The sequence below is a fragment of the Oryx dammah genome, unplaced genomic scaffold (assembly GCF_014754425.2).
Source record: "Oryx dammah isolate SB20612 unplaced genomic scaffold, SCBI_Odam_1.1 HiC_scaffold_3, whole genome shotgun sequence".
In the NCBI taxonomy this organism is placed as follows: Eukaryota; Metazoa; Chordata; class Mammalia; order Artiodactyla; family Bovidae; genus Oryx; species Oryx dammah.
Genome location: NW_024070187.1, coordinates 35721651 through 35749590, shown reverse-complemented (window position 1 = coordinate 35749590; position 27940 = coordinate 35721651). Strand labels below are relative to the sequence as shown.

General features: G+C 40.9%; 3 protein-coding genes across 5 annotated transcripts in view; 1 reads left to right on the top strand and 2 right to left on the bottom strand.

Annotated features, from left to right (window-relative positions):
• HERC5 (HECT and RLD domain containing E3 ubiquitin protein ligase 5) overlaps window positions 1-19057 on the top strand; it is a 45684-nt gene extending 26627 nt beyond the window's left edge. Inside the window, exons 16-23 of one of the 3 annotated variants that reach the window (XM_040237878.1) lie at window positions 399-569; window positions 2331-2474; window positions 3854-4020; window positions 12153-12219; window positions 13150-13220; window positions 15431-15614; window positions 15693-15795; window positions 18765-19057. In XM_040237878.1, coding sequence (XP_040093812.1) covers window positions 399-569; window positions 2331-2474; window positions 3854-4020; window positions 12153-12219; window positions 13150-13220; window positions 15431-15614; window positions 15693-15795; window positions 18765-18970 — 1113 coding nt within the window. In that variant the 3' untranslated portion in view covers window positions 18971-19057. The remainder of the gene's footprint in view (window positions 1-398; window positions 570-2330; window positions 2475-3853; window positions 4021-12152; window positions 12220-13149; window positions 13221-15430; window positions 15615-15692; window positions 15796-18764) is intronic. The other 2 variants (XR_005720662.1, XM_040237879.1) reach the window with 2 other exon arrangements.
• Window positions 19058-21434: 2377 nt separating this feature from the next.
• PIGY (phosphatidylinositol glycan anchor biosynthesis class Y) lies at window positions 21435-25402 on the bottom strand. The gene is made up of 2 exons (XM_040237883.1): window positions 25141-25402; window positions 21435-23618 (listed from the first exon to the last, which is right to left on the bottom strand). Exon 2 carries the CDS (start codon window positions 23381-23383, stop codon window positions 23168-23170), a length of 216 nt encoding a protein of 71 aa, XP_040093817.1. The 5' UTR covers window positions 23384-23618; window positions 25141-25402; the 3' UTR covers window positions 21435-23167.
• PYURF (PIGY upstream open reading frame) lies at window positions 21435-25446 on the bottom strand. Its single transcript, XM_040237882.1, has 2 exons — window positions 25141-25446; window positions 21435-23618 (listed from the first exon to the last, which is right to left on the bottom strand). Exons 1-2 carry the CDS (start codon window positions 25341-25343, stop codon window positions 23477-23479), a joined length of 345 nt encoding a protein of 114 aa, XP_040093816.1. The 5' UTR covers window positions 25344-25446; the 3' UTR covers window positions 21435-23476.
• Window positions 25447-27940: the final 2494 nt, after the last annotated feature.

The window sequence follows — 27940 nt, the reverse complement described above, 5'->3', positions numbered from 1 at the left end:
CTCAGTTGGTAAAGAATCCACCTTCAATGCAGGAGACCTTGTTCAATTCCTAGGTCAGGAAGATCCCCTGGAGAAGGGATAGGCTACCAACTCCAATATTCTTGGGCTTCCCTTGTGGCTCGGCTGGTAAAGAATCTGCCTGCAATGTGGGAGATCTGGGTTTGATCCCTGAGTTGGGAAGATCCCCTGGAGAAGGGAAAGGCTACCCACTCCAGTATTCTGGCCTGGAGAATTCCATGGACTGTATAGTCGTGTATATAGTCAGTGGGAGTATATAGAGCTCTTATCCTAAGTGTTTGTGACTTGTACTTACAATAAACTGAGTTGGTTTATTCCACTTTGAAAATTTCTACTTAGAGTCAGTGATGAAATGAAATGAAACATTTTTCTTTTCCCAGGAGAAGAAACTTCAAGCTTGTATGAGGTTGGCTGGCATTGTGGACCAAGAAGGGTCTGCATTATCTTTACTGCCCACCTTTAATCTGATAGTCAGAAGGAGTCACTTGATTGAGGATGTTTTTAATCAGCTAAATCAGTTTGAAAATGAAGATCTGAGGAGGGAGTTAATGGTAAAGTATAATTCTTAATATTTTTGCTGCTGAGAGAAGGAAAACGTAAAAGAACGTAACAATGGGCCTTACAGAGAGGGAATTATCTCCCTCTTACACTGGAGTTGTCTGTATTGCAGTTCCCCTAATTTTCCTCAGTTACCTGTGAATCCCAGGTGAGAAGCTACCTTTGTTCTCTGGCTAAGGGGCAGCAGGTGAAATGGTTGTCCTCTCCAGTACTAGCCCTAAGATATTCAGTTCCCTTTTGAGGCCTGACTAAGCCTGGCTGGTCATCACCTTTTAAAGGTTCCAGTGAGATGGAGTTGACACAGAGGAGAACTGAGAGCTTGTTTCTGATGTCCTGCAAGAACCCAGATTGCTTTGTTGAAGAGAGAACAGTCTCTTCATTGATTACATAGTTTTCTGAGGATATAATTGTAGGTATTAGCGTGTCCTGAACATTCATTAATGATCCTTGGTCTAGTTACTGTGTAATTTGTCTTACTAATAGATACTTGATGTAGAATAATAATGACTAGAAGATCTAATGAATGTTTTCCTTATGCCAGGAACTATTATAAAAGCTTTACACCTACTTGTGTAACCCTTTCAACCACACTGTGTAGAAGGTTCTGGTTTTTTCTTCCTGTTACAGATGGGAAAACTGAGGTGCAAACTATTAGATAACTTATCCCAGAATGAAACAACTGATAAGTATCAGAGCCAGGATTTGAGCCCAACCATCAGATTATAGGGGCTTCCTTGGTGATTCAGATGGTAAAGAATCTGCCTGCAATGCAGGAGACCTGGGTTTGATCCCTGGGTCAGGGAGATCTCCTGGAGAAGGGAATGGCTACCCACTCCAGTATTTTTGCCTAGAGAATGCCATGGATGGAGGCTACAGTCCATGGGGTCTCAAAAGGTCAAACAAGACTAACACACACAAACGCACGTTAGGCTCTAGACTTTCCACTTAATCAAAACAAGATTTTCCTGATAATATTTATTAGAATGGTTTGATGGGAGATGCTAATGTATCACTTGTCCTACGCATATTAAAGAATGATTGACTTGACCAAATCTCAAGATACTATTTTAAATGTGTGGAGTTTGCAGTTAGAGCTGGCATTTCTAAATATTTTTGCACATAGATAATGTTTAAAGACCTGGTAATTTCATTATATGATTCTAACCTATGTCAGCCAGCCAGTCCACTCACTTATTTTAATTTTCATTCATCCATTTTTAAAATTTAGGTAACATTTGATAATAGCTATTATTTTCCAGACTCTGTGAAGGATTTTACTTGTGTTGTACCATTTAATCTTTCTGATGATCTTATGGGAAAATAGGCTTTGTGAGATTAAGGAGCTTGCCCATATAAAGGGGCAGGGTAAGAGAAAGAATAGAGGTGCCAGCATAGAACTGCAGGAATCTTCGGTATTAAAGCAACATGAAAAAGAAGAGAGAAATACAAACTTAAATAGTGCTTCATAAGAGAAAGCAAGGGGAAAAAAAGAGTGTGAAGAAAGGAGGGGGTTCAGAAGTGTAAAATGAGTTTGGTGAAATCAAGATGAGACAGAAGAAACTCAAGTCTTAGAATTGGGAATTCATGGGTTCTTAGGCCTCTTAGAGAGAAGCACTTAAGATAGAGAAACATTTTTAGAAGTTGCTGTACATTAATCTCTGAATACTTGTGTCTACAAATAATTATTAAATGAGATTTAATACATAGCAATACAGAGCTCTGGAAGTGATGCCTTATTTCCTCTGTATTTTTAGGTTTCATTTAGTGGAGAAATTGGATATGATTTTGGAGGAGTCAGGGCAGAGTTTTTCTACTGTCTCTTTCAAGAAATAACCCGGCCAGAATATGGAATGTTCACCTATCCTGAAGAGGCTTCCTACATGTGGTTTCCTGTCAGGGTAAGTCCTCTTTTCTTGGTGTAGGTATTTCTTGAGAGAAAAGGTGTGGGGATATACCATAGAAAATTAGGTTGTCTAGACTGTTTTATTTTAGGAGAAGAATTATTGCTATAATTATGGAGATAAATTTTAATTCTAAAAGGTGATTTTTTTTTTCCTTAAACTGGGGTCCTCTTCCCCCAGATTCTCAAGTCCACACAGGAGAACTTCAGCAATATATGTTTTTGACCATTTATAGAATGTACAGGTAAAAATGAGCCCTTCCTTTCTTAGGCATTCATTCTTTGTTTTAGTTCTTTTTCTTCAATGAATTTAAAGACAAAGGCTATGAATATTGGAGTTAGTTGCCATCAGGGGATATTCCTGACCCAGAGATCCAACTCAGGTCTCCCGCATTGCAGGCAAACTCTTTACCGTCTGAGCCACCAGGGAATCCCATTAGCACATCTATGAGTAGGAAATGACAGCCCACTCCAATATTCTTGCCTTCCATGGACAGAGGAGCTTGGGAGGCTACAGTCCAGGGGTTTGCAAAGAGTCAGACACAGCTGATGGACTGGTGGAGCACACGCACATGCAGTTAAGATCTGGGCTTCCCTGGTGGCTCAATGGTAAAGAATCCACCTGCCAAGCAGGAGACTCGGGTTCAGTCCCTGGGTTGGGAAGATCCCCTGAAGAAGGAAATGGCAAACCACTCCAATATTCTTGCCTAGGAAATCCCATGGACAGAAGAGCCTGGCAGGGATCAGATAAGAGTTGGACATAACTTTGAGATTAAACCCCCACCACCACCACCAGTTAAGATCCTACTACCTTAGCAGATTTGATGATTATAATGCAGTATTGTTGCAGGTACCTAGTGGCTCAGAGGATAAAGAATCTGCCTGCAATGTGGGACACCCGAGTTCAATCCCTGGGTAGGGAAGATCCCCTGGAGAGGGAAATGACAACCCACTCCAGTATTCTTGCCTGGGAAATCCCATGAACAGAGGAGCCTGGTGGGCTATACAGTCCACAGGGTCACAAAGAATTGGACATGACTTAGTGATTAAACAGCATAGTATTGTTATCCATACTCACTATACTTTGCATTTGACCTCTAGGATTTATTTGCTACTCATTGCAGTTTCTCCCCTTAAACAACATCTCTCCTCTCCCCTCACCCCGATCCTGTTAAAGCTTTTAGTAACCAAAACTGTGGCAGAGATTTAAATTGACTTGGTGATTGAGTATAAAACCTAAATATTCTTATCTCAAGATTTTTTGTTTTAATTTGTGATTTGATTTTGATTTTAAAAGGGGAAAAAAGGTTCACTTAATGTAAATATTCCATTGTACTGGTAAAAATTTATAATACATTGTTTTTTTTCTCCTTTCAGCCTAAATTTGAAAAGAAGAGTTATTTCTTCTTTGGACTTCTATGTGGACTTTCTCTATTCAATTGTAATGTTGCCGACATCCCTTTTCCACTGGCTCTTTTTAAGAAACTTTTGGACCAAACGCCATCACTAGAAGACTTGAAAGAACTCAGTCCTGTTTTGGGAGAGTAAGTTAACATAGTTCTTTTTTAAGATATATTTATGTATCTTAAATACATTTATATTATAGTATGATTGGACTGCAAGGAGATCCAACCCGTCCATCCTAAAGGAGATCAGTCCTGGGTGTTCTTTGGAAGGACTGATGTTGAAGCTGAAACTCGAATACTTTGGCCACCTGATGTGAAGAGCTGACTCATTTGAAAAGACCGTGATGCTGGGAAAGATTGAGGGTGGGAGGAGAAGGGGATGAAAGAGGATGAGATGGTTGGATGGTATCACCGAATCAATGGACATGAGTTTGGGTAAACTCTGGGAGATGGTGATGGACAGGGAGGCCTGGCGTGCTGCGGTTCATGGGGTCTCAAAGAGTTGGACACGCCTGAGCGATTGAACTGAACTGAACTGATGATTGCCACTGTAGAGCTAATTAGCACCTCTATCTCATCTCATAATTATATTTAGATAAATATTTAAACATATACACATTTCAGTAGTATTTTTATGTTTAGTAGTAGCATTCTAGGTACTTTAAATTGATTTTAACTTAGGCAAGAATTGTTAGGTAATAATTTAACTTTCTAAACAATTAAGAAAAGTTGAATTTTCTATAGTTAGTCCTTGCTGTGCTGTGCTCAGTTGCTCAGTTGCATCCTACTCTTTGCAGCTCCATGACTGAAGTCTGCCAGGCTCCTCTGTCCATGGGTTTCTCCAGGCAAGAATACTGGAGTGAGGTGCCATTTTCTCCTCCAGGGGCTCTTGATCCAGGGATTGAACCCAAGTCTGTTATGTCTCCTGCATTGGCAGGTGGATACTTTACCACGAGTGCTACCTGGGAAGTGCCCATAGTTAGCCCTACTGCTTATATTAACCTTTAGACTTTGTACAGAAACAGTCATGACAGAGCACAATACACCTTGGTGCACAGCCTGCAAGTGATGTTTATTTTAATAGTTGTTTCATGTCATTACCTTTAAAAGGAAAGCTTATTTCTAAGTTAAAAGGTGAGCCACTACCTCACCAAACATATTGGTAACATATAATAGAAAGAGTTAATATCCCTGCTGTGTAGTGTTCCTGTATATCCATTAGAAAAGCTGATAGAGTATATAAGAAAGTAATCTACAAAGGAAGCAATAGAAATAGCTCATAAATTAAGATGATTGGTTTCAGACTTCACTGGTGGTGTAATGGTTAAGACTCCATGCTTCCAATGCAGAGGGGTGCCGGTTTGATCCCTGGTCCAGGAACTAAGGTCCCCTGTGCTGTGCAGCACATCCGAAACCTTCTTAGAAAGATGGTCAGTCTTCCTGGTGACCGTAGACTACATATTTAAATGAGAGGCTGATGTGATTTCACATTGGCAGAGTTTGGAAATACTGGTGCTATATAGTATCAGCAAGGATTTGGAAAAAGGTTCACCCTGATTTTGGGAATTGTTAGTGGAAGTGTAAAGTGGTAACTCCTTTTCAGAGAATACTGTGGCAGTACAGTAGTCCCCCTTTGTCTGCAGGAGATGCATTCCAGGCCCCCAAATGGATGCTTGCCACCATGGATAGTATACATACATATACATGTAGATACACACACACACCATGTTTTTTTCTCTACGTACGTGTTTTTTCATATACATACCTTTTACTTACGATAAAAAAATTTGTAAATTTGGCACACTGTGATAGCAGCAATAATAAATAATAAAATAGGACAACTGTAACAATATCCCTTCATGAATCACAGCCTTGTGGCAAAGAGGCTTGTATAACTCAGTGAAGCTATAAGCCATGCCATGCAGGGCCACCCAAGATGGATGGGTCATAGTGGAGAGTTCTGACAAAATGTGGTCCACTGGAGGAGGGAATGGCAAATCACTCCAGTATTCTTGTTGTGAGAACCCCCATAAACAGTATGAAAAAGCAAAGATACGACACTGGAAGATGAGCCTCCCAGATTGGAAGGTGTCCAGTATGCTACTGGAGAAGAATAGAGGGCAGTTACTAATAGCTGCAGAAAGAATGAAGAGGCTGAGCCAAAGCGGAAACAGCTCTCAGTTGTGGATGTGTCTGGTGATGAGATTAAAGGCTAATGCTGTAAGGAACAGTATTGCACAGGAACCTGGAATGTTAGGTCCATGAATCAACGTAAATGGGGTGTGGTCAAGCAGGAGATGGCAAGAGTGAACATCAGCATCTTAGGAAATCACTGAACTAAATGGATGGGAATGGGTGAGTTTATTTTAGATGACCATTATATCTGCTACTGTGGGGGAGAATTTCTTAGAAGAAATGAAGTGGCCCTCATAGTCAACAAGAGTCTGAAATGTGGTACTTGGGTGCAGTCTTAAAAATGACAGAATGATCTCGATTCTTTTCCAAAGCAAACCATTCACTATCACAGTATTCCAAGTCTATGCTCTAACTGCTTATGCTAAGAAAGTTAAAGTTGACCAGTTCTATGAAGACCTACAAGACCTTCTAGAACTAACACCAAAAAAAGATGTCCTTTTTACCATAGAGGATTGAAATGCAGAGATAGGAAGTCAAGAGAGACCTGGAAAAACAGGCAAGTTTGACCTTGGAGTACAAAATGATGCAGGGCAACGGCTAATATAGTTTTGTTAGAACACCCTGGTCATAGCAAACACTCTTTTCCAACAGCATAAGAGATGACTTTACACATTGATATCACCAGATAGTCAATACTAAAATCAGATTGATTATATTCTTTGCAGCTGAAGATTGAGAAGCTCTTATATACAGTGAGCAAAAATAAGACCTAGAGTTGACTGTAGTTCAGATCATCAGCTCATGATTACAAAAAATTCAGGCTTAAATTGAAGAAAGTAGGGAAAACCAGTAGGCCATTCAGGTATGACCTAAATCAAATCCCTTAAGATTATACAGTGGAGGTGATGAATAGATTGATGGGATTAGATCTGGTAGAGTACCTGAAGATCCATGGAAAGAGGTTTGTAACATTGTATAAGAGGCAGTGACCAAAACCATTCCAAAGAAATAGAATCGCAAAAAGGCAGAATGGTTGTCTGAGAAAGATTTAGAAATAGCTGAGGAAAGAAGAGAAATAAAAAGCAAGGGAGAAAGGGAAAACATACTCAACTGAATGCAGAGTTCCAGAGAATAGTAAGGAGAGATAAGAAGGCCTTTAAAAAAAAAAAAAAAAAAAAAGTAGAGGAAAACAATAGAATGGGAAAGACTAGAGATCTCTTCAAGAAAATTGGAGATACCAAGGAATATTTCATGCAAGGATGGGCCCAATAAAGGACAGAAATGGTAAGGAGTTCACAGAAGCAGAAGAAATTTAAGAAGAGGTGGCAAGAATACACAAAACAACTGTACAAAAAAGGTCTTAACAACCTGGATAACAATGATGGTGTGGTCACTTACCTAGAGCCAGACATTCTGGAGTGTGAAGTCAGGTGGTCCTTGCCGCTGCTAAGTCGCTTCAGTTGTGTCCGACTCTGTGCGACCCCATAGACGGCAGCCCACCCAGCTCTCCCTTCCCTGGGATTCTCCAGGCAAGAATACTGGAGTGGGTTGCCATTTCCTTCTCCAATGCATGAAAGTGAAAAGTGAAAGTGAAGTCGCTCAGTCGTGTCCGACTCCTCGCAATCCCGTGGACTGCAGCTTACCAGGGTCCTCCATCCATGGGACCTTCCCGGCAACAGTACTGGAGTAGGATGCCATTACCTCCTCCAAGTGGTCCTTAGGAAGCATTACTATGGGCAAAGCTAGTGGAGGTGATAGAATCCCAGCTGAGCTATTTCAAATCCTAAAAGATGATGCTGTTATAGTGCTACGCTCAATATGTCAGTAAATTTTGAACTCAGCAGTGGCCACAAGACTGGAAAAGATCAGTTTTAATTCCAATCCCAAAGAAGGGCAGTACCAAAGAATGTTCAAACTACTGTACAGTTGTACATTTCACATGCTAGTAAAGTTATGCTCAAAATGGTTCAAGCTAGGCTTTAGCACTGTGAATTGAGAACTTCCAGATGTACAAGCTGGGTTTAGAGAAAGCAGAGGAACCAGAGATCAAATTGCCAACATTCATTGGATCATAGACAAAGCAAGAGAATTCCAGAGAAATGTCTATCTCTGTTTCATTGACTATGTTAAAGCCTTCGACTTTGTGGATCATAGCAAACTGTGGGAAACCCTTTAAAGAGATGGGAATACCAGACCATCTTACCTGTCTCCTGAAAAACCTGTATGCAGGCTAAGAAGCAACAGTTAGAATTGGACATAGAACAATGAACTGGTTCAAAATTAGGAATGGAATATGACAAGGCTGTATATTGTCAACCTGTTTATTTCACTTATATGCAGAGTGCATCATGCAAAATGCCAGGCTGGATGAATTACAGGCTGGAATCAAGATTGTCGGGATAAATATCAACAATCTGAAATATACATATGATACCACTTTAATAGCAGAAAGTGAAAAGGAACTAAAGAACCTCTTGATGAGGTAAAAAAGCTGACTTAAAACTCAGCATTCAAAAATGAAAATCATGGTATCTGGTCCCATCACTTCACGGCAAATAAAGGAGGAAAAGTGGAAGCTGTGACAGATTTCATTTTCTTTGGCTCTGAAATCACTGTAGATGGTGACTGCAGCCATGAAATTAAAAGACACTTGCTCCTTGGAATCTGAAAAGCTATGACATACTTCGACAGCCTATTAAAAAGCAGAGACATCACTTTGCTGACAAAGGTCTGTATAGTCAAAGCTATGTTTTTTTCAGTAGTCACGTATGAATGTGAGAGTTGGATCATAAAGAAGGCTAAGCACCAAAGAACTGATGCTTTTGAATTGTGGTGCCAGAGGAGACTCTTGAATAAACCTTGGATTGCAAGGAGATCAGACCAGTCAGTCTTAAAGGAAATCAACCCTGTTTATTCATTGGAAGGACTGATGCTGAAGCTGAAACTCCAATACTTTGGCCACCTGATGCGAAGAACTGACTCACTGGAAAAGACCCTTATGCTGAGAAAGATTGAAGGCAGGAGGGGAAGGGGACAATAGAGGATGAGATGGTTAGATGGCATCATTAACTCAATGGACATGAATTTGAGCAAACTCTGGGAGATAGTAAAGGACAAGGAAGCCTGGTGTGCTGCAGTCCATAGGGTCACAGAGTCACACGTGACTTAGCAAGTGAACAACAACTGTAATGAATGTGGAATGCAGTCTTCCTATCTTTCAAAATATCTTATGTGCAAATCTAATGCCTTTTCCATCCTAACTAGCTTTATCATGCACTGTGGCCAGAACGCTGCAGTTTGAGGTGTAGCAGCAAAACCAGTATGTTCCTTTGTCCTTCTTCACAATTTCCCAGATAGAAGATTCTTCTTACCGTGATTGTAGCAACCTCAGGATATGATTTTTTTCTTTCCTCATTAAGTTGAGAACTTTCAACTTTTCACTTAAAAGATATACTTTACAGCTTTTCTTTGGCACATCCCAATTGCTAGCATCACTACTCTTGCTCTTTGAGGCCATTATTAAGTTAAATAAGAGTTCATGGATGCAAGGGCTGTGATACCACAGTGGTCACGAGGCAGCTACTAAATGACTAACAAGTGGGATATGCTGGACCAAGGTATGATTCACATATCCTGGGATAGCATGAGATTGTATCTTGCTACTCAGAACGTCCTACAATTTAAAACTGATGAATTAACATTTTCCAATTGCAGTAAACCACAGGTAACTGAAACTGTAAAAAGCAAAACCATGGATAAGGTGAGACTACTTTGACCCAGCAATTGTACCTCTACACATTTCACATTCAGAAATACACAGTCATGCAAAGACGTATGCCTGCTAGTGCACATTGTATTCGTTTGTGTAATGCGTAGACTACCTAAATGTTCTCTAGTAAAGTGAAGAAAGTGAAAGTGTTTGTTGCTCAGTCGTGTCCAACTCTGCGACCCCATGGACTGTAGTCCACCAGGCTCCACTGTCCATAGGATTCTCCTGGCAAGAACACTGGAGTGGATTGCCATTCCCTTCTGGGAATTAATATTTTTTGTATATTTATGCAGTGGAATACTATGGAGATTTTTTAAAGAATGAGAACAGTAGTGTGATTCTGTTATTATCCCTACTTTATAGATGAGGAAACTGAGACAGAGAAAAGTTAGGTAATTTGCCTCAGACCCCATAGTGACAGAACCATGAGTAGAACGCAGTCTAGCTCGAGAATCCCAACTATTAATCATTGTATTTATATACTAATAAGGGAAAAAAACACTGAAAACACCAGATTTGGTAAAGAGGTAAATTCGTCATTATTTTTTACTGAAAACATTGACAATGGCTTAATCCAGCTTATGTCTAAAAAGACTTACTAAACTAAATAACTTCATATAGATGAACTAAGTAAAGACCATTAAATCCATATTAGCATTTCTCAAACTTTTAGGTCTTAGGATTCTCAAAAATTAATAGAGGACCTCGAAGAACTTTTGCTTATATTAAGTAAACTTGTCAGTATTTATATTAAAAATTAAAAGTAAAGAGTTTTAAATATAGGAATACACACTAGCTATCATATCACCTCTGGAAAACTGTTCTGTGGTCATGACAGAATGTGAGGAGGCAAGTAACATCTTCGTGTTATTATGATATTTGTTTTGACCTTGCAGACCCTACCCCACCCACCCAGTAAAGGCCTCAGGGATTCCCAGAAGTTGTAGTTTACACTTTGATAATCCCTGATTTCTGTACTCAGTAAAACTGCTATTTTAATCCTAGAAGGCTTAAAAAAAAAAAAAGAAAGAAAGAAAACCCAGCTTAAAGTTTATATGGATGAGCAAGGGGCCAAGAATAGCCAGAGATCATTTGTAAGGTGAATAAGGATAGGGGAACTTGGCCTACCAGATATCAAGAATCATTAGAAAGCTGTATTAATTAGGGCAGTATGATTTTGGTGCTGGCTTTCCAATGGGACAGGAGAGTGTGGAACCTGACCCATATACACATGGCACTTTGTTAGAGGTGGTTTATTAGATCAGTGGGAACGGAAGTACTCCTCAAGCAATGCATCTGGGGAAAAAAATGAGAGCAGATACCTTAGGCCATGGACCAAAACCAACTCTGTGTGGATTAAGGACTTAAATATTGAACATAAAAATGAAGGAAAAACGGACAGTTATTGCACACTATTGCAATTTCTCAAGCAAGACATAAAAATACCAACATTATAGGAAAGATTGATACATTTAACTACAGTAAGATGAAAGAAATTCTTTGTTCATCAAGAGATACCTTAGCAAAGAGAAAAGGTATTCTTCAAACTGTAGATATGTGTATAACACGTTCGGGGTGGTAGAAAAGTGAGATAAGAAATGTACCCTTTATAGGTAGATATAAGATACTGGCGGTGTTTTAGTTCTCGTTTGGGGACGTGTTCTTCATAAATACACTCATAAATAAGCCACCCATGGACATACAGTGACAAAGCATCATGAACCAAATCTACGACGAATCCAGTTTTGTCAGCTGAGTTCCCATTAGTCTCTCTCAGGCCCCCCAAAACACAATAAAACATGGTCTGTTTTTATCATGATACTATTTAAAAGATCCAACATTTTTAGAGAATTCTTTGGCGGTCCAGTAGTTAGGACTTGGTGCTTTTACCACCATGGCCTGTGTTCAATCTCTGGTCGGGGAACTGAAATCCCGCCAGCTGCATGGTGTGGCCAAAAAAAAAAGATCCAGATTTTAGCAAAATTGAGTAATAAAAAATCCTGATTCCACCTTCTCCCAGAGGCCTTACCCAATGACAAGCATCCCTTTAGAAAGAGCTAACGAAGCTCTCCCATGTTGTATCTGTACCAGTTATGTTGTTTCTAGCAGTACTTATCCGACACCACCATAGTGAGGGTGGAGGGAAGAGAGCTGGGAATTGGGGCGGGGGGAGCCTGCAGAATTACAGATAAACCTCCAAACCTCCCACTTTTGGCTGCTGTCTGGCCCTAGTTAGACTATCGATATACAGAAACAAGTGACATGAACTAAACCTGACCTCCCACCTTGAGAACAGGCACGCCCTTGACATTTTTAAATGATGTATCTAGCCATCATGATTACTGACAATAAGACTGTTCTTTAGGAGTTTGCAGACACTTCTGGATGATGATGGCGATGACTTAGAAGAAGTATTTCACATCCATTTTAATGTAAGTAACAGTAAAAATAAAATTACAGCTCATATTAATCTGATTTTACCACTTATATACCTTATAAATGTATATGCTTTATAAATTTGTATACTCTATAAATTTATAGACTTTATAATCGGATTAACTATTTATATACTTTTAATATAAACCATAATATAGTACAAAAGGTATTTTTTCCTCATTTTTCATGAGCTGGGTGTGTGATCAGTTAGATTTTACTGAGTAACAGATAACACCTAAACTTGGTGGTGTGGAACAGCAAACATGGTCCTGGGGCTTTCTGGACTGGCCTGACTTGACTGTTCTGCGTGGATCACAGTGGCCTTGCTCCCACACCTGTTCGTTAGCAGGCTGGTTGGTTGAGGGGGTGCAGCTGGAACAGCTGTGTCTGTCCTAGTTGACTAGCTGAGGCTCCTTCACAGAGTGAAGAGTTACAGAAACTGGGAGATGGCAAGCCCCAACACGCAGCTTCTTTTCAAGCGTTTACTCCTGTCAGGTCCCATTGGTCAAAATACTTCACATTGCTGCACTCAGATTCACTAGCTGAAGAAATAGACCCCCCTCTTGATGGGAGTTGTTGCAAAGTTACATGGTGTAAATACCAGGATGGGAGGAATTTCTGACCAGTTTAGCAAATCTGCTGTGCTGGGTCTGTACTGTTGTGAAGTGAATACTGAGATGTGGCAATTTTCCCAGTAGTTTATTCAGTATGATCAGTTAAAATAGATAATTCAGGTTTTTAAAAAAGTTTATTTTTCATTCTCTGTGATAAATGTGGTAAATTTTTTTACCACCTTGCTGGTTTTTATAACAAAAATATGTATTTTCACAATTCTTGAGGAAAAGAGGTATGCTCAAAAGTGTTTTTGTTGACAGTAGATTGTTGGGGATTCTCTTGGAGATTACTGAGTTCATTTGTGGTTACAGGTGCATTGGGACAAAAATGATGTAGACTTAATTCCTGACGGAAGTCAGGTAATTGTTGACCAGACTAACAAGTAAGTATAAAGAAATAATTGTTTTGTCTGAAAAGAGAAAGTGTTACTCGCTTGATTGTGTCCGATTTTTTGCACAGTGTTTATTTCACTGGGCTCCTAAAATCCCTTGTCGTTAGAATTTTCCTTTCTTAGCCATTTTCCAGTGAGGCAGAGGCTCAGTGCATGATGTGTGCATGTGTGCGTCTCCAACTTTGCTGCCGGCTGGGATGGAAATGGCTTTCTTGCACAGGCCTTCTCTTATCTTCCTGTCTAGAGGATAAAGACCTCTCTTTATCCCCTTACCCGGCTTTACTTTTTCTTGCCATGTCACACATTATCTGCCTTTATTTTCATTTGAGTGTTTCCCCCGCCTCTTAGGAGTTGTGTGATGCCAAGAGCATGGTCTGTTTTGCTCACTGTTGTTTGTCCAGTATCTAGTTCACAGTGGTGCCCAGTCCATAGCAGGCACTTAGTTTTGTTAATATTATTAGATGTTACTGTGGTATCTTGACTTCCCATTACTGTATGGGATGCCATTTAAAGCCTTAGAATTTGGGATCATAGAATATTCCCCTGATAGTTAGAGTGGCAAAGAAATATCTAGTGACCATTCTGGCCTAAAGCCCAGTGTTTCTCTTTAATTTTTAAAGTATTAAAAAAAAATTTCAATTATAACATATAGAAAAGTTCAAAGTTATAAGTATGCAGATCAAGAAATGGAACATTTCTAGCTCTGTGGTATATTTAATCAATATACCTCAATTTTGTCCAAAGAATTGTTGATTGCCTGGCCCCTTCCCCTGAAAGAATTGGCAGGTGTGCCCAGAGGCAGCAACTTCAAGTGAAGTGCTGGGCTAACTCCAGGGAGCCTCCGTGCTCTCTTGGTCCGGAGGCCTGTTTGAATATTGGCTTCTATTTGAAAGCCTGGAGCTTTTGTATTTATTACCTGGCTTTTTCTAATTTACCCCTGGGAACCTTTGCTATAAGCTGCTTCAGCTAGACATACAAATATCCATTTTGTATTTAACCACAAATAATTGCTCACTCTGATCAATTCAGACAATACAAGAATATAAAATAGGAAGTTTCTCCTGGCTCCCAAGCCCATTCCCCAGAAATAGCAGGAACAAATTTTTTTCTCTTCTAGTCTATCAGTTCTCTTAACCGTGTGACTGTGAGCAATCTCGTACTTGCACTGTGTCTCAGTTTCCTTTTTACCAAAATGCATAAGAACCTGCCTCACGGTTTTATGAAGATTAAATTAGATAATCTATATAAAAAAAAAAAGCCACAGTTCTAACGGTTGGTTGTACATGGTAAGCACCCAATTTTAGATATTCTAGCTCTCTTGATGCTGGGGAAGATTGAAGGCAAAAGGAGAAAGGGATGAGGGGCCACAGAGGATGAGATGGTTATATAGCATCACCAACTCAATAGACATGAATTTGAGCAAACTCCAGGAGATAATGAAGGACAGGGAAGCCTGGCATGCTGCAGTCCATAAGGTCACAAAGAAACGCAATTTAGTGACTAAACAGTGACCAACAACTAGCCCTTTATTAGTAGCAGTATTTTGCTTTAAAATATTTTATTAGAATCCTTTTGGTAAGACCAAGTGAAGGCCATCTAATTAATTTTGGCCTCAAATTTCTAGACAGTCCCCTCCCTCCCACTCATGGAGGTTGACAGCTGCTCACAAGGTTTAATGCAGGAAAGATGTAAAGTTCCTAGGATCTATTCAACACCAGATAGAGGACTTCGTTTGTGTCAGCAAAATTCACAGTACCCAGGTAGAAGGCATGATGCTCTCTTGCTTCTTATCACAGCCTGTTGAGGTGACAGGAACTATTACCTGGGCGCCCCAACCATCACAGCAGCACTTCTCCAAGAGGAGAGTTCCAAACCAGGCCAGCCTGGAGTCTCTGTGAAGGGGCACTGCCCTGCTGGGCCTCCAAAGCTCTTGTGTTTTATCCAATAATAGTACACTGGTGGATCTTAAACCCCTTGTGGCACTGTGGACCCTTCTTAGAGAATAAGGGCCCTGTATACCAGCAGCTGTGTGAAGATGGTGCAGGCGACCCCCTTTCCCTTATTTGGAGAAGGTGCTACAGCAGCCACCAGGCAGACCCCAAGGCCACCATCTCTTCCTTTATTTATATCATTTTCACCCACTCCCCCGGTTTTGTTGGGAGTATTGCTATAATCTGAAATCATTCTTTGTTTCATTAAAGGAGAGACTATGTTTCTAAGTATGTCAATTACATCTTCAACATCTCTGTAAAGGCAGTTTATGAGGAGTTTCAAAGAGGATTTTACAAAGTGTGTGACAAGGAGATTATTGAATTTTTCCATCCCGAACAACTTAAGGATGTGATTATCGGAAATACAGATTACGACTGGGAAACATTTGAAAAGGTACATCATAAAGGCCGAGTGGTTTAAATTAAAATTTTATTTGTTTCTTGAATATTTTTTTTTTGCATTTTTCTATAGAATGCACGTTATGAACATGGATACGACAGTTCGCATCCCACCATAGTGATGTTTTGGAAAGCTTTACACAAATTGTCTTTGGAGGAAAAGAAAAAATTCCTTGGTGAGTGTTACATCGGGAGGAAGTCTGTACTCTTGTGTCCTTTTTGTGGGATAAGGAAATCTTGTTCTTCACAGGCATCACTTGCCTGTGAAGTCAGAGTCACTCATAGTCCAGTGGAATGTTCTTTATTCCAGATTGCTCCAGTATATAAAAAAATGCTAATATAGATTTTTTTTCCCAGTCATTTTCAATCCTGCCTGTTGTAAATTTGGCTTCTTTGAGCTAAATATTGAGACTTCTGTAGTTGTATCATCATTCAGTTACCCAGGCCCCATGGGATGAGCCAAGCTGTACTGTCACTTGTCTCCATGGTTTTAACTCAGTCTTCAGACTTCGATCTGTTTTATGCCTATGCAGTGCTTTTCAGATCATGAACTCCTTATTGCCAAATTCAGACTTAAATTGAAGAAAGTAGGGAAAACCACTAGACCATTCAGGTATGACCTAAGTCAAATCCGTTATGATTACATAGTGGAAGTGACCAAATAGATTCAAGAGATTAGATCTGAATAGAGGGCCTGAAGAACTATGGATGGAGGTTCATGACATTGTATAGGAGGCAGTGATCAAGACCATCCCCAAGAAAAAGAAATGCAAAAAGGCAAAATGGTTGTCTGAGGAGATCGTGCAAATAGCTGTGAAGGGACGCGAAAGGCAAAGGATAAAAGGAAAGATATACCCATTTGAATGCAGAGTTCCAAAGAATAGCAAGGAGAGAGAAAAAGCCTTCCTAAGTGGTCGATGCACAGAAATAGAGGAAAACAATAGAATGGGAAAGACTAGAGATCACTTCAAGAAAATAAAAGATACCAAGGGAACATTTCATGCAAAGATGGGCTCAATAAAGGACAGAAATGGTAGGGACCTAACAGAAGCAGAAGATATTAAGAAGAGGTGGCAAGAATACACAGAAGAACTGTACAAAAAAGATCTTCACAACCCATATAATCACCTAGAGTCAGACAACCTGGAATGTGAAGTCAAGTGGGCCTTAGGAAGCATCACTACGAATAAAGCTAGTGGAAGTGATGGAATTCCAGTTGAGCTATTTCAAATCCTGAAAGATGATGCTGTGAAAGTGCTGCACTCAGTATGCCAGCAAACATGGAAAACTCAGCAGTGGCCATAGGACTGGAAATGGTCAGTTTTCATTCCAATCCCAAAGGCAATGCCAAAGAATGCTCAAACTACCGCACAGTTGCACTCATCTCACATGCTAGTAAAGTAATGCTCAAAATTCTCCAAGCCAGGCTTCAGCAGTATGTGAACTGTGAACTTCCAGATGTTCAAGCTGGTTTTAGAAAAGGCAGAGGAACCAGAGATCAAATTGCCAACATCCAATGGATCATGGAAAAAGCAAGAGAGTTCCAGAAAAACATCAATTTCTGCTTTATTGTTTATGCCAAAGTCAATGGCATAGTCATTTGCCACTTAATCACTATGTGGATCACAACAAACTGTGGAAAATTCTGAAAGAGATGGGAACACCAGACTACCTGACCTGCCTCTTGAAAAACCTGTATGCAGGTCAGGAAGCAACGGGTACAACTGGACATGGAACAACAGACTGGTTCCAAATAGGAAAAGGAGTACGTCAAGGCTGTATCTTGTTACCCTGCTTATTTAACTTATATGCAGAGTACATCATGAGAAACACTGGGCTGGAAGAAGAACAAGCTGGAATCAAGATTGCCGGGAGAAATATCAATAACCTCAGATATGCAGTTGACAACACCCTTATGGCAGAAAGTGAAGAACTAAAGAGCCTCTTGAGCAAAGTGAAAGAGAGTGAAAAAGTTGGCTTAAAGCTCAACATTCAGAAAATGAAGATCATGGCATCTGGTCCCATCACTTCATGGGAAATAGATGGGGAAACAGTGGAAACAGTGGCTGACTTTATTTTTCTGGGCTTCAAAATCACTGCAGATGGTGATTGCAGCCATGAAATTAAAAGACGCTTACTCCTTGGAAGGAAAGTTATGACCAACCTAGACAGCATATTAAAAAGCAGAGACATTGCTTTGCCAACAAAGGTCCATCTAGTCAAGACTATTGGTTTTTCCAGTAGTCATGTAGGACTATAAAGAGAGCTGAGCTCCAAAGAATTGATGCTTTTGAACTGTGGTGTTTGATAAGATTTTTGAGAGTCCCTTTGACTGCAAGGAGATCCAACCAATCCATCCTAAAGGAAATCAGTCTTGAATATTCATTGGAAGGACTAATACTGCTGCTGAACCTCCAATACATTGGCCACCTGATGGGAAGAACTGATTCATTTTAAAAGACCCTGATGCTGGGAAGGATTGAAGGTGGGAGGAGAAGGGGATGACAGAAGATGAGATGGTTGGATGGCATCACTGACTCTATGGACATGAGTTTGAGTGAGCTCTGGGAGTTGGTGATGGACAGGGAAGCCTGGTATACTGCAGTCCATGGGGTCACAGAGTCGTACACGACTGAGTGACTGAACTGAACTGAGTGCTTTTCCTGAGACTTGCTTGATGATTGCCTCTCTCATTTTCTTACTCAGTTTCCTAACTTATTTTTGAGGAACATTTATCTTCTTTTTTCTTTGGATAACATGGATGTTGAAAGGTATTCAGGCTTTTGCAGAAACCCAGCCTACCTTTCCAGTCTTTGAACTGGAAGTCCTCCTGGTTATCCCAGCCTAATTCTCTCCCTGCTCTGCCATAGCATTTACACTCATGAGGGACTAATTCCATGGCATCTCTGGGGCTGTCTTACACCCTTTTTATTTTTCTCTTTTCCTGCCCAAGAATTTAATATTCCCAACCAGGCTGTAAGTTGCTTAAGGGCAGTGACTGTGTCAGACTTTGTCCTAACAGTGGCCCCCAATGCAGTCCAAAGCACATGGGCCCTCAATTCATGTTTTTGAATAAACATATTTTCTCTATATAAATTTTGGTTTCTGTGAATCAGATAGCACTGATTTTTCTTTTTTTTTTTAGTGTTTCTTACAGGAACCGACAGAATTCAAGTAAAAGGTGTAAAGAACATGAAAATAACATTTTGCTGTCCTGAAACTTTCAATGAAAAAGATCCCATAAGAGCACAGACATGTTTTAGTGTCCTCTACCTCCCTAAATATTCTACAATGGAAAGAGTAGAAGAAGCACTCCAAGTGGCCATCAACAACAACAGAGGATTTGGCTGACCTACCTCACACTCTTTACCCCTTTTGGGCAATATTTTCAAAAATAAAATTAACTTAAAAATTAACATAAAAATCTTGCTGACTGTTCACTGTGTTCACTGGCTTTTTTAGAATTCCTATTTTTGCTTGTAAAGTGTATTGGCAATGATGTAGATTAGTAAAACAAGTGCATTGAGAAACACAATGCATTGAGACAGCAGGGTTTTTCTCATCAATGTCTGGGTAGTTTGTCCAGGGCTTAAGTGGTTCTTTTCCCTCTCAAACTGCTCTAATTACCTAGATGACTTTCTTGTTGCAAATTTCAATGGAAACTTGCACATTTCTATCTTAAATATATTTATCGCATTTGAAACTATTGACTCCTTTCTCCTCAACTGCTAGGCTTTCTTTTTCGTGGCTGCTTTCTCTTTTCTTTTGGATGCTTCTCTTATACTTCCTGACCTTAAGTGCTCGTCTGGTCATCTTTTCTCACTCTACACATATTCCTTCTCGTTGCTCTGGCTTCAGTCATTATTTCCATGCTGATGATACCCAGATCTCTCTCTGTCTGACAGGAACTGACAATACAGCACCACAACCGCTTTTCCTACGTAGCCTGTGTCTACCTGCGTACTTCCCAGCTCCTTCATCTCAGCATGTTTAAGAATATGGTCATTTTTCCTGTATTCTGCAGCCTGTATTCTGGTACCACTAACACCTCCTTCAACCATCTTCACTTCTTCCCTCTTATTCACCCCCACATTTAAAAAAATCAGGTTTTGACGATCTTGTTCTTCATCTTCCTCTAAGCCCACTGCCAATGCTTTAGTTCAGGCTCTTATCATCTCCTTTCCCATCACTGCAGTCCTCTCTCAGCTGGTCTCCCTGTATCTAGACCAACACTATCAAGTAAAACTTTCTGTAAGGCTAGAGACCTAGACAGGCTTCCCAGGTGGCTCTAGTGGTAAAGAACCTGCCTGCCAGTGCAGAAGACTAAGGAGACACGGGTTTGATTCCCTGGATTGGGAAGATGCCCTAGAAGAGGGCATGGCAGCCCACTCCAGTACTCTTGCCTGGAGAATTCTATGGATGGAGGAGCCTGGCAGGCTACAGTCCATAGGGTCGCAAAGAGACACAGCTGAAGCCACTTAGTGTGCACGCAGAAACCTAAGTAGATCTGTACTGTTGAAGAAGATGGACTCCCTGCTGTAGATAAGGTTTAGTTGTTGAATTTTGAAGAGAGAAAACTTTCATTGGTAGTAATGGGAGAACCAGTGTTGAGCTATACTGTCCAGTAATTTGTAGCTACTTAACAGATTTAAAATTCTAGTCATACTAGCCACATCTCAAGTGTTCAGTGTCTACATGTGACTGGTGGCTACTGTATTAGTGCAAATGTGAGCACTTGCCACATTAGGGGTCTGTAACACACAAAACACCTGCAAATTTGCATGTGTTTTTTCCTTTTTCTAGGAAGTGTTTATCAGCTGCATACAGCAAAACAATTTTAAAATCAAGCAATAATGTTCAGTTTCATTAACACAGTTATTCTAATTCAAAAATCCAACCTGATGTGCCTGCTGGTCCCCCACCATGGCCTTGCATATAGTGTACCAAGTTCTAGTCACTTGTGGCTGGCTCAGTTTCCTCAACAGGCCACAGTCCTATGTTTTCATACATGGTTTTTCTTCTGCTTGGAACCCTTCTCATCCCACCCCTACCCCTGCTGCTTCCTCACCTCCTGTCTTCAGTTCTACCTCCCTCTCTGCATGGGTTATTCCATCATTTGTCAGGATTCACTACAGCTATCATAGCTGTCCAGTACATGCCATGAAAGTGAACTAAGTTTGTGGGATGTGGCCGTCTAGCTCTATGTCCCAACTAGTCTTTCAGTGTACTGAGAGCTTACCTGCCAGTGAGTTGGCTGAGAGTGCCACCTAGTGGCTTGTGCAGAAAACAGTGGTCACTTAAAAACAATTTCAATAAGCTGGGCAAAACTTAGAAAAGGGAACAGGACTTTCCCTCCATAACTACACATAGTAATGAGAATCTACTATGTCTTTTGGCTGTAACGGGTAATTTTGTATTTCCTGCCTCATTTAAAACTCCTACAAGGCCTGAAAGTTGGTATCATTTCCATGTCACAGATGGGCAGGATTTGAAGTTCAGAGAGGCTTCCTTAAAAGCCCACTCTGCAGGAATGGAAGAAAATGAAAAGGTAAAGTAGGTCATGACAAGTCCTTTCTTGCTCCCTCAGGGTGGAAAATCCCCACTTACAAAGTTGGTGGCAAGGAGCTTATTCATAGGTCTTAAAGATGATCCCTGTCAGTAATGCAGTGAGGACAGTAGGGAACATAGTCTTACTAAGAGGTCTGAGGAGGCAAGAGGTCCCACCATTGTGAAGTCAGCTCATTACTGGGGCTGTGGGTGGGAATGAGTGGGGAAGAGTTGCAGTCAGTGAAAGAATCAGGCAGGATTTCCATGATGGGGTTACAGTGCAACAATATACTTAGGAACACAAAGGTCATCAGGCTTGACTAAGAGTCCAAGCATTTTGATCCCTCATTCTATTTTTCCTGAAAATAGAAAGGATGAGTTTGCTCAAAATAAAGCAGTACTATTACAGTGATTCAGAAGACAGACCAAAACTGCATTCCTGAGTGGTTTCAACTTCAGTTATTGTCTGTTACTCTGGGTAAACCATTTAATCTGTGTGCTTTAGTTTCCTCATCTGTAAAATCGTTATATTACCCACCCTACCCCTTAGATTATGAGATTTTGTGTAATATGTTTAGAATTGTATCTAGTGTATAGTTTGTACTACACAAATGACTGCTACATAAATACTAGTGAAAGGATGGAGTGGCTACTGTAGTCCCCCAGAGCTTTGCTACTCAGGTTCCTCTAATATGGTAAAATGCTTAGCTTGAAAAAGCTAAAATTGACTTTTCAGAATACAGTGCTTGTTTTATCAGAATTGTTTCATTTACACTGAGCACAGTGAAATTTAGAGCAAATTAAAGAGTAAAACCACTTCCAGAAGTGATGGGCCCCTCATCAGTCTCTGAGTTATCTGTATATTGCCAGAAGAGTAATTTTTAAAACAAGACTGCACTAGAGTATATACATTGAACTTACACAATAGAAAACACATCTAAACTCATTTTAATTTTCTTTTGAAGAAGAATCACTATCTAAAATTTCTGTTAAACTGCTTTAAGATTCTATTTAGAATCAATTAAAGTTATATTCAGTTCTTAGGTTTCTTTGGAGTAACTACTGAAACATGTTGCACCTCTGAAATAGTTACTAATCAGTCTTGTTGAAAGTTCCGGAAAGTCAGGAACTATTAATATGTCAAATGTTCATGCTCTCAGTACTGCTAAATAGGTCCATGGCAGGAAAAGGAACTGAAATGTGAGGCATAACATTCACCTCTAGGACACAATCAGCCATTTTCAAGTCTTTCAACCCCACCTCTACCCCAGCAGCACATATTTTCCTGGGTAATTTTTCTACTTTGGGTTAAGTGTCTCTCTAAACATAACCTATAGTTTGAAATTCAGAATATTTTACATTTCCCCTTTCTTAGAATCACACTCTTGTGACCAAAGGAGGGGGGAGAAAACACAAAATTGCAAATTGCTTTAAGGCAAGTGTCAATATCTTTTTATTTATTATTTTATTAAAATTAATGTAAGCATTTGATGCCAAAGAAATGATGGTGATTTTAAAAACTCAGAATTTTGGCAAGTCCATGAAATTTCCATTATACTTTTATATCACATTAGTTCAAACGCATTTCTCTAAAACTACTCCAACATAGCTCCTTCGGAATTATTTTAGTCATCGTTAACGTGACATTACCAAAGCCTTTGAATCTAAAACATAAAATTTCAAAATAGTAACTTTTAATTATGAATGGGATAAGCCATCAAGTGATGGTTGGGTTAATTTCCAACAAGACACTTTGTTGAAATGTTCCTTCTGATACCCCAGGTATAAATGAGAACCTTCAAAAAACAAGGGCAGAACCAAAATACAATAAAGATGCCTCTGCAGCTTAAGCCTCTCGTAGACCTTAGACCCCTGACAGAAAGCTAGGCAAAGCATCTTTCCTGCAAATTAAGCGGGTTTCCCAGTATTCCCAAGTAGACGAGCCTTCAGAGACAGGCATCAAGCATATCTTTAGGATATACCATCTTGGCTCTAGCTGCGTTAATTATGCCTGAAGAGTTTAATACCCATCCAAGTCCAAAGGTGGAAGAACACATAAACAGGTACGGTGATCGGCAAGAGCAGACTGTAAAAGCACAGACTGGTGGTGCTAGTGCAGCCCTGAGGGAAGTCGTCTTCCACAGAGGCTGAGTAAAACAGTCCTGCCAAAGACACCAGTGGAATCAGGACAGTCAGCGTCGGAAGAGACAGAAACATCCTTCTCCTCCACTTATCACCCGCCACTCTGACTTTTTAAAAGGTAGGTGGTATTTAGAATATTTAGTTGTGTGTGGTGTTTTTAAGTATGATCTAATGCTGCTCCACTTCTTCTTGCTTCTTATTTTGGTGTGTCATCCTAGCTGCCTGTGGTATCATATTAGGAATCCCATCAATAATTGGATAGGCTATTCCTAACTCTTCATTAATCAATTCATTTGTCGATGCTTCATATCTGAGGGGGGAAAAAAAACCAAAATGAATCATGGAAAACAAAATGCTTGGAAGAGCTTGATGTTCAATAAACAGTAACATTTATCCAATTCTAAACATGGAGTTAATCCAAGAAAAGCAGAATTAGACTGCTTTTCATTTTAAAAGCAGTAATAGCTAATTGAACTATTTCTCTTAGAAAATAAATCTCTTAATTGTTCCCATTTTAGTCAGTTTCTCTCATTTTCTTTTTTCACTTTATCCTCAAGCTTTGCCTTAATTTTTAAAAAATACCAGTCAGAAAAGATCTTGCCCTTTTCATCCAAATATTCTTTCATTACTCTTTTCAACCCCAAACAATCCCCGTTAATTTACTATTAGAACAGACACTAGAGGAAATTTCAACTTCTTCTTTTTAGAATACATGCTTAATAGAGCAGCCTTATTGACCCATTAGAAAGGAAACCACTGAAAAATCAAAATACACAAGTCTGAGAAAGAGAGGGCAAAAATGAGGAAACTTCAGAATGTTACCTCTGCGAGTGTGCTATTTACATAATTAGCCAAAAAGCAGATCAAGTAGTAATTTCAAGGTTTAAGAAAACTGAATGAGCAATATGTTCATTATGAAAAATATTCAGAAAGAGAAATGAAAAATGTGAAAAAGATTACTAGCAATCTACCACCCAAAGACTGCTATTGAGAACATTTCGGTGTTTACTAGTGTTGTGAATGTTCAGTTTTAGTAGCCTGAGACAGTAGGGCTGTTTATCCTCAAGACTCTGGGTTAAAGGTTCAGAAGGCCTTAAAAAAAAAAAAAAAAACAAACCCAAAACTAGTTGAGAACTAAAAGCCAAAGGGCAGCACACGTAGTTTACATGCTTAAGCTCGTACATGGCATTTTCCCAAGAATCTATTTTTCATCATCTTGGTTTAAAAATCTGAATGCCTTGGGTTTCCAATAGTTCATAAACTTGGCTCTACGTGAGACACACTTGCGGTCCCCTTAAGAAAATACACAATTGCTCAGGCCCCGCCTCCAGGCTTTCCGATTTGCCCCGCCCTGGGTGGTGCCTGGAAATCTGCCAGCAACGCAGGCGACAGAACACACGGGTTCGAGCCCTCGGTGGGGAAGATCCCCTGGAGGAGGAAATGGTAACCCACTCCACTCTTCTTGACTGGGAAATTCCGTAGGCAGAGGAGTGTGGTGGGTTACAGTCCAAAGGGTCGCAGAGTCGGACACGACTGAACACAGCAGCAGCAACTGGCGATTCTAATGCGCAGCCAGTGACTAAACTATATGCGCCTCGACCCAAGCCTGCGAGTCGGCGGTTTGGCTTCAGAGGCCTCGGTTTCCCTCTGGGAACCCCTTCCCCGCGCAGAGGGAAGATTTGGGAGCTGGCGGGCCCAGGTCCAAAAAATGGCAGCAAAGAATACCCAGAGTCACCTAAGACTCCTCAATGGCTGTAAACGGCCATGCGGTCTATCTGTCCACTCCCCTCGACCAGGGCCACGAAGGAAAACCCGCAGCGGGCGAATCTCACCTGAGCGGCTTCTTGGAGAGCGGACACACCAGGAACTCCAGCAAGGCCTGGTCGAAGGCGCGGGGCGGTTTCTCCGTCCTCTCGCTCTTGTCTGCAGACGGCCGCGAGCTGGACGCGTGCAGACACCTCAGGGCGACCGCGGACGGCGGCGCGCGTGCCCCTCGCAGCGCTGACGCGAGCCGGGCGCACACTCCGCTCAGCATGGTCTGGCAGCCGCGACCCGGCCTCTGCGCGCCCTCGGCTACCCCGGCAGCTCTACTCGATTCCAGGGAATCCAGCCCCTCCGGCCTGGCCCCGCCCCCCGGTGCTCTGGAAACGCTGTCCCCGACAGGTGGAGACCAGCGCTTTGGTTCCGAGGGCGTTCCGAGGCCGCGACTGCTTTTCCCACGACACCGCTTGGTAGTTGACAGGCTCCCGAGTCTTGGAGCTGTCCCTGTGCCTTTGCAAATTAGAAAGAAAAAACAATGCTTAAGTGGGGGTGACTTGAGTTTTCACCGGAGCCTGTCACAGGGTTGCCAAGAAGCAAGTGGCCGGACCTCAAAGTCACACAGTGACTCTTGGACCTACGCGGTTATCACCAAAACGAGGTTTCAAGCACACTGTCATATTGGGTATGTTAAAAAACATTACTTTGTTTTTATGTAAATCTTTACCAAGGTTCCTGTAACCTCGGTGTCTTTTTTTAATTCTTTCATTAAAAAAAAAAATTAATCTGAAAAGATTGGCTTAGTCCTTTTAACCCCTAAGATGTCCAGATTCTTATCCTGTGGAACTCACCCTGAACTCAGTGGCATAACGGTAGCACAACTAATCTGCTTCAATAAATGAGCTTGGAAACTTCCAGAAGTCTTTGTAACTGCGTCTGTTAGTTAAATGAGTGAACAATTCAATGGATTTTTCTCCCCATGTTTGCCTCTTAGTCTCCAAGGAAATGACGCAGATTTGATCTGTTTCTTATAGTGTAGTAGATAAGTTCTTGGGCTCTGGGGTTCATAGGTTACTAGTTGTACGACTTCAGCAAATGCCCTAAGTCCTGCTTCCTTATTTCTATAATAAGATTAATAATTGTACCTACTTCACTTACCTAATTTAATCCCCATGTGCAAATGCATGCAAAGAGCATTTAGAAAATTAATTTTTGCCTGGGACAAATTCTCAATGTTATCTACAATTATTTTTATTTTTCTCTATTCTTCCTTGTTACTCATCATTCTTTTCCCTGTTTTTTGATAAATAACCTTTTCTCATGTCATTCAGTTCAGTTTAGTAGCTCAGTCGTGTCCGATTCTTTGCGACCACATGAATCACAGCACACCAGGCCTCCCTGTCCATCACCAACTCCTGGAGTTCACTCAAATTCACGTACATCGAGAAGGTGATGCCATCCAACCCTCTCATCCTCTGTCGTCCCCTTCTCCTCCTGCCCCCAATCCCTCCCAGCATCAGAGTCTTTTCCAATGAGTCAACTCTTCACATGAGGTGGAGTTTCAGCTTCAGCATCATTCCTTCCAAAGAACACCCAGGACTGACCTCCTTTAGAACAGACTGGTTGGATCTCCTTGCAGTCCAAGGGACTCTCAAGAGTCTTCTCCAACACCACAGTTCAAAAGGGCTTTACCAATTCACACTTGGAGTTCCTGAGAGGTAGAGGTGGAAGTCAGAGAAGGCGATGGCACCCCACTCCAGTACTCTTGCCTGGAGAATCCCGTGGGTGGAGGAGCCTGGTAGGCTACAGTCCATGGGGTTGCTAAGAGTCAGACATGACCGAAGGACTTCACTTTCACTTTTCACTTTCATGCATTGGAGAAGGAAATGGCAATCCACTCCAGTATTCTTGCCTAGAGAATCCCAGGGATTGGGCTGCTGTCTATGGGGTAACACAGAGTCGGACACGACTGAGGTGACTTAGCAGCAGCAGGGAGTCCTGGTGTGCTGCGATTCATGGGGTTGCAGAGTCGGACATGACTGAGCGACTGAACTGAATTGAACCAGTTATAAATAAGTTAGTTTCCGTTTTCATCCATATAGAAGGTTTAAAGCAGATCAGTTTAATTTATATTAGTATTGGAAAAATCGAGAGTGACAGCAAAATATTGAAAATGTCTTCAAATTTGGAACACCTCAAATCAACATCCAGTATTTAAGGAACATCTGAGTGTGTAAAGCATTAGTCCAAACCATGTAAATATTAAGTTGTAAAATTTCCCTAAACAGCCCTTGATAATTAAGGAATCTAACTCATTTCTGCATGTAGTATACAAAGCTGAAAACAGGTGACAGTATAGAATTGTAAAGTCACTGATGCTTTTTCCTGCTAGCATGGCTATTCCTGTCACCGAGATCTGGACTCAGGTACCATATTAGCTATGTGACCTTGGGAAATTCCCTGCTTCAATCTTATCCTCTGTAAAATAGTATAATAATAGACTTACGTTATTAGAGTTGTTGAGAGGATTAAATAGAGCAGTATCAATACAAGGAAAGCAGTTAGCATAGGGGCTAGCACGGAGTACACATTTTTAAAATATTTGTTTATTCATTTGTGTGGTTTTGGCTGTGTTGTGTCTTCGTTGCTGTGGGAGCTTTTCTCTAGTTGTGGCGAGTGGGGGCTACTGTCTAGTTGGGGTACTCAGACTTCTCATTGCGGTGGCTTCTTTTGCGGAGCCTGGGCCCTCGGGCGTGCAGGCTTTGGTAGTTGCAGCACGTGGGCTCAGTGGTTGCAGCTCCCGGGCTCTAGAGCCCAGGCTCAGTAGATGTAGTGCACGGACTTAGTTGCTCCGCAGCATGGGGGATCTTCCTG

Bases quoted from the DNA above. Each gene is read 5' to 3' on its own strand.
- PYURF (XM_040237882.1), bottom strand. From the start codon at position 25,343: ATGCTGAGCGGAGTGTGCGCCCGGCTCGCGTCAGCGCTGCGAGGGGCA. The intron at 23,619-25,140 runs GTGAGATTCGCC...TTCCCCCCTCAG, and splicing joins CTCTCCAAGAAGCCGCTCAG to ATATGAAGCATCGACAAATG.
- PIGY (XM_040237883.1), bottom strand. From the start codon at position 23,383: ATGTTTCTGTCTCTTCCGACGCTGACTGTCCTGATTCCACTGGTGTCT.